Source organism: Nicotiana tomentosiformis, chromosome 8 (assembly GCF_000390325.3).
Source record: "Nicotiana tomentosiformis chromosome 8, ASM39032v3, whole genome shotgun sequence".
NCBI classification, from domain to species: domain Eukaryota; kingdom Viridiplantae; phylum Streptophyta; class Magnoliopsida; order Solanales; family Solanaceae; genus Nicotiana; species Nicotiana tomentosiformis.
This window is the reverse complement of record NC_090819.1, coordinates 67,068,373-67,082,476: the sequence shown is the minus strand read 5'-3', so window position 1 is coordinate 67,082,476 and position 14,104 is coordinate 67,068,373. Positions and strand designations below refer to the sequence as shown.

At 42.9% G+C, this 14,104-nt stretch overlaps 1 protein-coding gene across 1 annotated transcript; it reads right to left on the bottom strand.

The window, feature by feature from the left end:
• Positions 1 to 10,143: 10,143 nt before the first annotated feature.
• On the bottom strand, positions 10,144 to 11,211 carry LOC138897623 (uncharacterized). Its single transcript, XM_070183617.1, has 2 exons — positions 10,947 to 11,211; positions 10,144 to 10,814 (listed from the first exon to the last, which is right to left on the bottom strand). Exons 1-2 carry the CDS (start codon positions 11,209 to 11,211, stop codon positions 10,144 to 10,146), a joined length of 936 nt encoding a protein of 311 aa, XP_070039718.1.
• Positions 11,212 to 14,104: the final 2,893 nt, after the last annotated feature.

Genomic DNA, 14,104 nt, shown 5'->3' with positions numbered 1-14,104 from the left:
CACTTGGATGAAGATCATGATGGCAAGCATTGGTACCACGGCATCAAAAGGTTCCTCGAGGCAAGAAAATATCCAAAGATTGCCACTAATGGTCAAATACGAGCATTGATGAGACTAGCCAATCACTTTTTACTTAACGGGAAAGTCCTATGTTAGAGGACCCCAGATTTGGGTTTTTTAAGGTGTGTAGATGCTACCGGGGCAATGAGAATATCGGAAGAAATAAATGCAGGAGTGTGCGGGGGTCACATGAACGGTTTCACTTTAGCCAAGAATATACTGAGAGCCAGATATTTTAAGATGACCATGGAAAAGGATAGAATCCACTACGTGCAGAAGTGTCACCAGTGTCAAATTCATGGGGATTTCATCCGGGTTCTGCTGGATGAGTTAAACATAATGGGTTCTCCTTGGCTGTTTGCCTCTAGGGGCATGGATGTGATTGGACCTATAAAACCAGCCACATCAAATGGGCATAGTTTCATCTTAGTAGCCATCAATTACTTCTGCAAATGGGTCAAAGATTCCATATACAAGGTTGTCACGAAGAATATGGTAGTAGATTTCGTCCGTAACAACATAGTCTGTCAATTTGGGATTACAGAATCAATCATAAAGGACAACTCAGCCAATCTCAACATCAATCTCATGAAGGAGATTTGCGAGAAGTTCTAAAATGTCCACCGTAATTCCATAGACTACAAGCCAAAAATGAATGGAGCAATTGAAGCAGCTAACAAAATCATCAAGAGGATCTTGCGGAAGATAGTGCCTTATTAGTTACCGGACTAGCATGAGGATATCTACTGGGGAAACGCCATACAAGTTAATATATGGCACATAAGCCGTGATTCCCTTGGAGGTCGCAATACCATCTTTGAGAATTATTCAAGAAGCCAAGCTAGATGATGCATAATGGAGTCCGACAAGTATAATCATGCGCAATGATGAAAAGATAATGGACATAGTATGTCATGGTCAATTATATCAAAATAGGATGGCCAATGCATTCAACAAAAAGTGAAACCACGACAATTCATACTGGGGCAACTGGTTTTGAAGAAGATATTCCCCCATCAAGAATAAGCAAAAGGGAAGTTTGTGCCAAATTGGCTGGTTACTTATGTGGTCCAACGAGTATTGTCGGGGGGAGCATTAATCCTAGCATAAATGGATGGCAGAGTCAGCACGAAGCCTATCAATTTAGACGCACTGAAAAGATACTACATTTGAAGACAATAGAGTTATGGTTTTGTTGTCACGGAACTATGCATGACCTGACTTCCCACAGTGGGATACATAGGCAACCCACATAGGGTCCTGTCCCACTCTTGTAATAGAAAATCCAAATGTCATTTTTCACGTACTCTGAATTATTCCATGACTTAATTTCCATTGGTAGGAATATGTACGTAATCCACATAAGATTCAGTCATATATTGTAATCGAACTACGTTTTGGCGTGATTCCATTTGTCTACGTAGGTAGTCTAAGTCAGACTCGGCCATGTAATTCCAAATTCTACCATTTTTACATCTATTGTAATCGTAATATGAATTGACTTGATTCCATTTAGATACGTAGGCTACTTGAGTCAGGCTTAGTCATTTCATTTCATTATCTCATCATTTCATTATCCTTAAACTATGTTCAGACCTAATTCCGTTCAGATACGTAGGCAACCTGAAAAGGTTCAGTCACAACCCCAAGAAAGCCTTTATAATGCATTGCTTAGATTAGAACGTAATCATGATGGAAGGAAGCTACGTAATCAGGTCTACATCTAGGAAATCATCATCAACAATGTGGCACCATCCCAAAATGATACTCACATCAGAAGAAACTTCTAAACATGTCACAATCCAGAACAACAACATTTACCATAAACATAAACGATTTTCCAAAATGACTTTTAAAGAAATTCTACTTTTCTACTTACCAAACTTCATGGGATAATTCACCAGATCCAGGGCAAGTCCAGGTCCATGATCAACACCAATGCCCCTTCCCCTACAATGCCACATTGGAGAATCGAAGGTCGCTAGATCACCAAGAACAATGACAAATCTGCTACAATCTCATGAGCCCCTATCTCACCTTTATTATTCAATTAATTTTCTCATATATAGATAAGGACTAACTTCAAACTATTTGCAGGTATCCCCGAGCCAAACCTTCGACAAAAATCAGAGCATTTTTTGTACATATCAAACCGTCCGCTCTGCCCGTCGGAGCATCCTATATACAACAAACCATGTGCTTCTTCAATGGTAGTGTCCTGTTTATAGCAACCCGCCCGCTTCACTAATCAGAGTTCCCTGTGTATATATATATATATATATATATATATATATATATATATATATATATATATATATATATATCAAACCGATCGATTTACCAACTTGAGCAGTTTGTACAGATCGCATCGTTCGCCCCGCCAATTGGAGCACTTTATACAGATCGCACTGTTACTCCGCCACATTGGAGATTCCAAGTAGATATTTCCAAACCCCATCCCCAACTTGGCCAATTGAAGGATAGACCATTTAATTTAGCTGCATGTTCCGTCGATCGAGGACCGCAAATTAGTTCTGCAATAAAGAGTATTTCTTGGGCATGCTCATTTACTTCTTCGTTTTTCCTTGAATGTTTTGACATTTTATTTATACAGCTTATAGGCATTTTACATTCAAAGTCAAATGCTCCCATCGCGTGGAGATACTCCAATCGTATGGATATTTTAAATTCAAAGTCAACTACTCCCATCGCGTGGAGATTCAAAGTCAAATCGAATATTCCCATCGAGGGAAAATTCAAAATTGAGTACTCCCATCGCGTGGATTCAAATGCTCCAACAACTGCAGAATGGTACACTGCCCGGCTAACATTTATGTCAGATTCAAATACCCTTCCTCGACATCCCAAATAATGTTTTAGCGCTTGGATACTTGAGATTCAAACATCCTATCACCCAAGATCTTAAATAATGGATAGCCGGCAGTCAGGCATCATCGTTCTTGGATATTTACATTATATCTTAACGTATTTGCATTACGATATATGGGTATGTGTGTATTATCTTTTTGCAGGTTTAAACACTGCAACGTGGAACTTCTTCTTAGCAGCAAACCAAGCTACCCCGGAATGAGGAACAACAAACTCATAAGCGAGCGAAGTATCCAAACTCCAACTAAATCCGATCAGTAGAACTCCAAATCTCATAATCAAGCTACAATCCATGAAGTCATTTGGGTTCCAAAATCCTCTCGTCTTGTAGTATCATCATAATACGATACTGGGACAATTCCTTCAAGCGCAACTCTGACCGAATCGTCATTCCAGAACTACATGATGCCTGATCCTCATTAAGCCCGAGGTATGTAGATGACTCAAAGCCAGAATTCAGTCCCAACCTCACTATTCATGAGCTTAACAATCCCATATACCATCTCTCCAATACATGCCTAGAGTTGGGGTAAAATTAGTCATTAAGTCAATTTCTTTGCCTACAAACTCTTTTGTCGTCTCCGGTCATAGAGGGGCAGTTGTTGACGATTAATTTTGACCCTCACTTTTACAAATTAAATTATTCATGTTTGTTAATCAGCAATAAATGTAGTAAAATATTTTTAATTCAATAATACATTTTTTATTAAAATATAAATAATATAATACGTATTAACAATGTTAAATAAATAAAAATTTGGTATTAAATATGCATAAATTATATTACTCTTACTATTTTTAACTATTAAAATAATTTTCATATCTTGATAAACAGGTTTTGTAAATAATTTAACAAATTAATCTTTAATTTATAACTATACCACCTTTACTGCTTTAATTAGCCAAAATTAGTTTTTGCAGACAAAGTATTAATTTTAATAACTAATTAACTACAGTAATTAATAATATATTTGATGATTATTTTTTATTGCATATAATTAGGATTAATTAAGTTTGATTAAGTTAATTTTAAAAAGGGGTTTAAAAATTTAAAGGCTGTAATTGCAATTGATTAGCTAAACAATATGGCTATATTTTAAATTCTAATCTAGCCTAATACTCAAGCCCAACCACCCTTGACCCGGGCCAGACCCACCCCTGTCATCCAAGTTGGCAATACATGCCATCTCCCCTAAACCAATTGCATTGCGCCATGTCATGGCTCTCCAACACTCACATAAGAAACACAAAAGAACTGGACTGTTGATTCAATCCATCAACGGTCCACAATTAACCATTATTTTTCCTTTATTTTCAAGCTTTCACCGGATCCCATCTCAGCCGTTGGATCACAAATGTTACCACCCAAAATCGACCGTCGTGATGGCGCCTATCGTGGAACTAGGCCAGCCTCAACTCAACAACCCAACACCAACAACAATAAGTTGTAAACGTTACCGGAAGCATTTAACATTAAACAAAAACTGTTTGAAACATAAGAAAATCCCAAAGTGATACAATCCAGCCCAAAACTAGGGTGTCACTAAGTACATGAGCGTCTAGATCAGAAATACTGTCTACTACAGTGTCTAGAGATATAAACTGAAAGTACTACAAAGATAAGAAGGAGAGTCAAGGCTCGTAAACGCTGTGCATCTACCTTGCTAGTCTCCAAAACACTAGAATCCTCAATCAGCAACCGCAACTGCGACCGGTATCGCCTGGATCTGTACACGAGGTGCAGGGACTAACGTGAGTACACCAACTCAGTAAGTAACAAGTCCAGACTTTGGACTGAAAGGTAGTGACGAACTCAACTCAACGTGTATAATAGAAAAATATGTGCAGAAACATAAGCATGCTTTCAAGTCAAATATACAACTCAAGCAGTAAAGGAAATACAGATCTGAACAGTGTAAGGTATACAACTCAACTATCTCTACATGCCAATGCACAAACTATATGAAATGCACCATGTGCTCGACTCTCAAGTATCCAACCACTCGGTACTGACTATAAGCTACCAGTACCGAGGGAAAAAGGCAATCCAACCCTGTGGAGGAATCCATCTCCAGTTATCAAGTACTTCGGACAAATCCATGTCCATGGAAATTCATCCCTCAATAATATCATCCGCGCTCACTGGGGTGCATTAAAGACTCCAGAGGGGCTCCTACAGCCCGATCCCATAACTGTCACTCATAACCAGGCACTCGGCCTCACTCAGTCATCAACCTCTCTAGTCTCACCATGGGCTCACAATGTCATGAAAACAACCCGAAACAATGATATGATGAATCAACAAATAACTGAGACCGAGGTATGATATAAAAATGCATGATCATGACTGAGTGTGGAATAGTAAATGAAACTAGTGAGATGACAGCAAGAAACGACCGCTGAGGGTCCAACCAATACTGGCACAAATCCTAAACATGATATCTAGCATGATTTATAGCTCAATTAATTTATCAAATGTTGAAAGCATGGATATTAACAGAATAAAGTCACTAAACGGTGCCACGGAATCACCTAGGTCACAATTCTCATGGTGCACACCCGCACGCCCATCACGTGGCATGTGCGTCACCTCAATAACAATCACATAACTCATAATCTGAGGTTTCGAACCCTCAGAACCAACTTTGGAAGCATTATTTACCTCAAACCAAGAAAAATCCTACTCCGCGATGCCCTTGCCTCTAAAATCGGCCTCCAAACATCCCGAATCTAGCCACAAGCATTACAATACGATCAATATAGGCTAAAGGAACAAATTCCACAAGAAAAATACCAAACTATAGCCCAAATCTGAAATCGACTCACCCCCCCCCCAGGGCCCACGTCTCGGAATCCAACAAAAATCACAAAACCCGCAAGCCCAATCACTCACGAGTCCACCCATACTAAATTCATCAAAATCCGACATCATTTAGTCTCTCAAATCCCCCAAATCCACTATCCAAAATCCCAAGCCCTACACCCCAATTTTCACTTCAAAAACCTACTCATTAGTTGACAAATCAATGGGAAAACACCATAGATAAGGATAATTATGCTCAAGGAACTTACCTCAGTGATAACCCTCAAATTTCCTTCCAAAGATCACTCCAAATGCTCCAAAGTCCGTGTTCCAATTTGTGAAAATCAGGAAATATCTCGAAGTCCTCTATTTATACTTTCTGCCAAGCAAAACCGCACTTGTTGTCCAATATCCGCACCTACGGAGCCGCTTTTGCGTTTGGGAACTCCGCTTCTGCGGAAACTCACTTAACGCACTGGCCCCGCACAAGGTCACGCACCTGCAAACGTGCACCTGTGCATTTCCCTCTGCTTCTGCGAACACAACCAAACTCCTCTCTTCCGTATCTGCGTCTTAGCCTCGCCGAAGCGTCACCCTTCTCGCACCTGCGATTCCAATCCAACCCAGCCTTGCCCGCATCTGAGACTTCCTCAACCAATTGTACCAACAAGTCATATAACAACATACGAATTTAGTCGAGCCTTCGAATCACTCAAAACAACAACAAAACATCAAATTACCCTCGGATTCAAGCCTAAGGACCTCTAAACTTCCAAATTCCGAAAAAAATGCTGAAACCTACCAAACAACGTCCGAATGACCTAACATTTTACACACACGTCAAAAATGACATCACAAACCTACTCCAACTTCCCAAAATTCATTCCGACACTGATATCAAATTTTCCACTGCCGACCAACATCGCCATATTTTCAATTTTTGCCAATTCAAGCCAAATTCTACTACGGACCTCCAAATCACATTCCGAACGCGCTCCTAAGTCCAAAATCACATAACAAGGCTAACATAACCATCAAAATTCAAATCCTAGATCGTTTACACATAAGTCAACATCCGATTGACTTTTTCCGACTTAAGCTTCTAATAAAGAGACTAAGTGTCTCTATTCACTTCGAAACTACTCCGGACCCGAACAAACTAACCCGATATATCATAATATAACTGATAAACACAGTAGAAGCAGAAATGGGGGAAACAGGGCTATAACTCTCAAAACGACCGACCGGGTCGTTACATCATCTCCCTCTTAAACAAATGTTTGTCCTCGAACGAGTCTAGAAACATACCTGGAGCCTCAAATAGGTGTGGATATCTGCTCCACATCTCCCGCTTGGTCTCCCAGGTGGCCTCATACACAGGCTGACCTCTCCACTGCACCTTCACTGAAGCTATATCTTTTGACTTCAACTTCCGAACCTGCTGATCCAAAATGGCCACCGGCTCCACATCATAAGTCATATCACCATCCAACTGAACAGTGTTGTAGTCCAAAACATGGGACAAATATCCAATATACTTCAGGGGCATAGAATGTGAAACACTGGATGCACACTCGACAATCTGGGTAGCAAGGCAAGCTTGTAAGCCACCTCCCCTATCCTCTGAGGCACCTCAAAAGGCCCAATGAACCGGGGGCTCAACTTGCCCCTCTTCCCAAACCTCATAACACCCTCCATGAGTGATACCTGTAGCAACACCTTCTCCCCAACCATGAAAGACACATCACGGACCTTCCTATCCGCATAGCTCTTCTGCGTAAACTGTGCCATGCAAAGCCGTTCCTGAATCGATTTCACCTTGTATAATGCATCCTGGACCAAGTCTGTACCCAAGATCCTAGCTTCACCTGGCTAGAACCATCCTACTGGAAATCTACACCTCCTCCCATATAAAGCCTCGTACGGAGCCATTTGAATGCACGACTGATAACCGTTGTTATATGCAAACTCCGTGAGTGGCAGAAGTTGGTCCCACGAACCCCCAAAATCAATAATACAAGCGCGTAACATGTCCTCCAATATCTGGATAGTGCGATCGTACTGTCCGTCCGTATGAGGGTGAAAGGTTGTGCTCAACCCAACCTGAGTACCCAACTCTCGCTGCACGGCCCTCCAAAACTGCGATGTAAACTAAGTGCCCATATCTGAAATGATGGAAAGTGGGACACCATGCAGGCGAACAATCTCTCGGATGTAAATCTCAGCCAACCGCTCTAAAGAGTAAGTAGTACCAAGTATAATAAAGTGCGTGGACTTGGTCAGCCGATCCATAAAAATCCTAATATCATCGAACTTCCTCGAAGTCTGTGGGAGCACAAACACGAAGTCCATGGTGATCCACTTCCACTTCCACTCTAGGATCCCTAACCTCTGAAACAAGCCACCCGGTCTCTGATGTTCATACTTAACGTGCTGACAGTTGAGACACCAAGCCACAAACCCAACTATATCCTTCTTCATCCGCCTCCACCAATAGTGTTGTCTCAAATCCTGGTACATCTTCGCGGCACCCGGATGGATGGAATACCGCGCGCTGTGGGCCTCCTCAAGAATCAACTCCCGGAGCCCATATACATTAGGCACATATATCCAGCCCTGCATCCTCAGCATGCTGTCATCACTAATAGTCACATCCCTAGCATCACCTTGTTGAACCCTGTCCTGAAGAATGAGCAGGTAGGGGTCATCATATTGACGCTCCCTGATACGGTCATAAAGAGAAGACCTGGAGACCACACAAGCCAATAGCCGACTCGGCTCCGAAATATCCAGTATGACAAGCTAGCCCGCTAAGTCTTGAACATCCAATGCCAAAGGTCTCTCTACTGTTAGAAGATATGCTAAACTCCCCAAACTCTCCGCCCGGTGACTCAAAGCATCGGCCACCACGTTGGCCTTCCCCGGTTGGTACAAAATAGTGATATTATAGCCCTTGAGAATCTCCAACCATCTCTGCCGGTGCAAATTAAGATCCTTTTGCTTGAACAGGTGTTGCAAACTCCGTTGATCAGTATAGATCTCATAATGAACCTCATACAAATAGTGCCGCTAAATCTTTAAGGCATGCACAATAGCTGCTAACTCAAGGTCATGGACAGGATAGTTCTTTTCATGGGTCTTCAACTGGCGCGAGGCATCGGAAATCACCCTACTCTCCTGCATCAGAACACATCAAATACCTATCCTAGAAGTATCACAATACATGCTGTAAGAACCTAAAGCTGACGGCAGAACTAGAACTGGAGCTGTGGTCAAAGCAGTCTTGAGCTTCTGGAAGCTCTCTTCACACTCATCCGACCACCTTAATGGAGCACCCTTTCCGGTCAATTTGGTCAAGGGAGATGCAATAGATGAAAATCCTTCTACAAAGAGACGGTAATAGCTCGCCAAACCAAGAAAGCTCCTAATCTCTGTGGCCGAGGACGGTCTAGGCCAACTCTACACCGCCTCTATATTCTTTGGATCCACCTGAATACCCTTACTAGACACCATGTGCCCCAAGAATGCTACTGAACCAAGTCAAACCTCACACTTAGAGAACTTTGCATAAAGCTTCTCCTCTCTCAATCTCTGTAACAAAATCCACAGATGCTGAGCATGCTCCTCCTGGCTATGAGAGTACACCAGGATGTCATCAATGAATACAATAACGAATGAGCCTAAATAGGGCTGGAATACATTGTTCATCAAATGCTTGAACGCTACTGGGGCATTGGTCAGCCCAAAAGACATCACTATGAACTCATAATGGCCATATCGGGTCCTGAAAGTTGTCTTAAGAATATCTGCATCTTGAATCTTCAGCTGGTGATACTCTGACCTCAAATCAATCTTGGAAAACACCTTCCCCCCCTGAAGCTGATCAATTCGGTCATCAATACGTGGCAAAAGGTACTTGTTCTTCACTGTGACCTTGTTAACTGCCTGTAATCAATGCACATCCTCATGGAACCATCCTTCTTCTTCACAAATAGGACTGGTGCACCCCAAGGTGACACACTAGGTCAAATAAATGCCTTACCAAGGAGTTCCTAAAGTTGTCCCTTCAATTCTTTCAACTCCGTCGGTGCCATACGATATGGTGGAATAGAAATAGGTTGAGTGCTCGGCGCCAAATCAATACCAAAGCCAATATCCCTGTTAGGCGGCATGCCCGACAGGTCTGCAGGAATCACATCCAAAAAGTCACGTACCACCGAAACAGAATCAATGGCAGGAGTCTCTGCACTAACATCCCTCAAAAATGTAAAATAGGATAGACAACCCTTCTCAACCATCCGTCAAGACTTCAAATATAAGATCACCCTACTAGGTAAATAATCTATAGAACTGCTCCAATCAACTCTCGGCAAATCTGGCATCGCCAACGTCTAAATTTTAGCGTGACAATTTAGAACAGCATGACATAGAGACAACCAATCCATACCCAATATCAAATCAAAATCGACCATACTGGGCAAGAAAAGATCCACTATGGTCTCCAGACCCCTAATGGTCACCGCACATGACCGATATACATAGTCCATAACAATAGTATCACCCACATGAGTAGGTACATGAACAGATGAAACTAAAGACGCACGGGGCATAACCAGGAAATGAGCAAAATACGAGGAAACATATGAATAAATGGAACCAGGGTCGAATAATACAGAGGCATCTCTGTGACAAACAGAGACAATACTTATAATCACAGCATCTGAAACAATAGCATCTTGTCTGGAAGGAAGAGCATAGAAACGGGCTTGGCCACCCCCCGATATACCTCCCTCTCTCGAGCGACCCCTAACTGACTGGGCTCCACCCCTAGCTGGTTGCGCGGGTGGAGGAACTGGTGTTGTAATCGAAGGCTGACTCTTCTGCTGAGATGAACCTCCTGTCAGGCGTGGACAATACCTCTTTATATGATCCAAATCCCCAAACTTAAAGCAACCTCTACTGGCCACTGGGGACTGAAGGGAACCTAGAGCACTGGAATAACCGCCAGAAGGACCTGACACGGATGAACCCTGGGCTGAAGGTGCATGAGACGGACTCTGAGCTGGTAGCGCACCGAATGATGTCTAGCCCTGCTGATAACCATGGGGCCCATGACCGGATAATGCACCTCGGTGCACTGGGTGAGCCATCTGAGCATGCGTGAATGGGCGGCCTCTACCATGTTGGAACTGACCCCTAGAAGGAGTACCACTAAATCTACAATGTCCACGAGGCCTCTTGGCCTCTGTTTCAACCCTCTCCTGACCGCTAACCATCTCAATCTGCCGAGCAATGTCGACAACCTCATCAAAAGTAGCACCATACACTCCCTCTCTGCTCATAAGCAATTGCAATTGATAAGTGAGGCCATCTATAAACCTCCTGATCCTCTCCCTATCTGTGGGAACCCACCAGATAGCATGATGAGCCAACTCTAAGAATCGAATCTCATACTGCATTACAAACATATCACCCTGACGAAGCTGCTCAAACTGTCTACGCAGCTCCCCTCTATGGGACTGAGGCACGAACTTCTCTAGAAAGATAACGGAGAACTGCTGCCAAGTAAGGGGTGTTGCGCCGACCGGCCTACGCCTCTCATAAGCCTCCCGCCAACTAAATACATCCCTAGAGAATTGAAAGGTAGTGAACGAGATCTGACATGTTGTACGGAGTATCCTCGGACACCTATCCAAGAAACCCTATGCATCCTCTCCCTCTGCACTACTGAAAGATGGAGGTTAGAGTCTCCCAAACCTCTCCAATCTACGCTGCTCATTCTCAGGCGTAGCAGGAACCAATCTACGCTGCAATCGGCTTGGCAGGTGGTGCCCACGGTGTTTGGAATCCCTGTACCACCTGCTCTGGTGTGCGAGCAGCGGGAGTCTGAGCACCACCCCGGCCTAAAAAGTGGCTGCTACGGCCGGAATAGAGACCGCCTGAGCAAGGCTGGTGCACACGGACAGAATCTGAGATAAGGCCTCTTGAAGGCCTGAAATCACAATAGGCACAGGTGGTGCCTGAGCCAGTGCATCAACAACTGGAGTCTGGTCCCATCTGGGGCAACTGGTGGATTTGCAGGTACTGTCCTAGATACTGTGCCGGCTGTACCTCTGCCCCTATCACGGCCTCTACCGCGACCTTGGCCTCTCGCGGCCTTGGCTGGTGGTACTGGTGGTAGGCCCTCCAGACCGGTATTACGAGTCCTCACCATCTGTGAGAGAATGAAACAACAGATGTTTAGTTACTATAATCAATAGATTTGCACGACAAGAATTCAAGAATGTGGAGTTTCCTAAGGGTTCTATAGCCTCTCGAAGATAAGTACAAACGTCTCCGTATCGATCCGCAAGACTCTACTAAACCCGCTCATGAGACCTATGTAACCTAGGCTCTGATATCAACTTGTCACGACCCAAAATCGACCGTCGTGATGGCGCCTATCGTGGAACTAGGCCAACCTCAAGTCAAAACCCAACACCAACAACAATAAGTTGAAAACGTTAAAGGAAGCATTTAACATTAAAGAAAAACTGTATGAAACATAAGAAAATCCTAAAGTGATACAATCCTGTCCAAAACCAGGGTGTCACTGAGTACATGAGCGTCCAGATCCAAAATACAATTTACTACAGTGTCTAGAGGTATAAAATGAAAGTAAGAAATAGATAAGGAAGAAGAGTCAAGGCCAGCGAATGCTGTGCAACTATCTTGCTAATCTCCAAAACTATAGAATCCTCAATCAGCAATCGCCGCTATGACCGATATTGCCTGGATCTGCACACGAGGTACAGGGAGTAACGTGAGTACACCAACTCAGTAAATAACAAGTCCAAACTTTGGACTGAAAGGTAGTGACGAACTCAACCTCAATAGGTATAACATAAATAAATGTGCAGAAACGTAGGCATGCTTTCAAGTCAAATATACAACTCAAGCAGTAAATGAAATACATATCTGAACAGTATAAGGTATACAATGCAACTATCTCTACATGCCAATGCATATAGTGTATAAAATGCACCATGTGCTTCACTCTCAAGTATCCAACAACTCGGTACTGCATATGGCCATCCGACCTAGGGAAATCCATTCCGTAACATATACAACACTGACTATAAGCCACCAGTACCGAGGGAAAAGGGCAATCCAATCCTATGGAGAAATCCATCTCCAGTTATCAAGTACTTTGGACAAATCCATGTCCATGGAAATCCATCCCTCAATAATATCATCCGCGCTCACTAGGGTGTGTTACAGACCCCGGAAGGGCTCCTACAGCATATACGCTATCATAATCATCAATATAACCACTGCGGCATACAGCCCGATCCCATAACTGTCAGTCATAACTAGGCACTCGGCCTCACTCAGTCATTAATCTCTCTAGTCTCACCATGGGCTCATAATGTCAAGAAAACAACTCGGCATAATGATATGATGAATCAGTAAATAACTGGGACCGAGGTATGATATAAAATTGCATGATCATGACTGAGTATGGAATAGTAAATGAAACTAGTGAGATGACAGCAAGAAATGACCGCTGAGGGTCCAACCAATACTGGCGTTGAGCCTAAACATGATATCTAGCATGATTTACAGCTCAATTACTTTATCAAATGTTGAAAGCATGGATATTAACAAAATAGAATCACTAAACGGTGCCACGGAATCACCCAGCCCATAGTTTTCACCTTGCACGCCCGCACGCCAATCACTTGGCATGTGCATCACCTCAATACCAATCACATAACACATAATTTGGGGTTTCAAACCCTCAGAACCAAGTCTGGAAGCGTTACTTACCTCAAACCAAGCAAAATCCTACTCCGCGATGCCCTTGCCTCTCAAATCGGCCTCCAAACATCCCGAAACTAGCCACAAGCAATACAATATGATCAATATAGGCTAAAGGAACCAATTCCACAAGAAAAATACCAAACTATAGCTCAAATCCGAAATCGACTCAAACCCGCCCCCTCCCCCCCCACCGGGCCCACGTCTCGGAATCCAATAAAACTTATAAAACACGAAATTCCTTTCACTCACGAGTCCACCCATACTAAATTCATCAAAATCCGGCATCATTTGGTATCTCAAATCCCCCAAATCCACTCTCCAAAATCCCAAGCCCTAACCCCCAATTTTCACTTCAAAACCCTACTAATTAGGTGAGAAATCAACGTAACAATACCATAGCTAAGGATAATTAGGCTCAAGGAACTTACCTCAGTGATAACCCTTGAATTTCCTTCCAAATATCACTCCAAAAGCTCAAAAGTCTGTGTTCCAAATTGTGAAAATGAGGAAAAATCTCAAAGCCCTCTAATTATACTTTCTGCCCAGCAA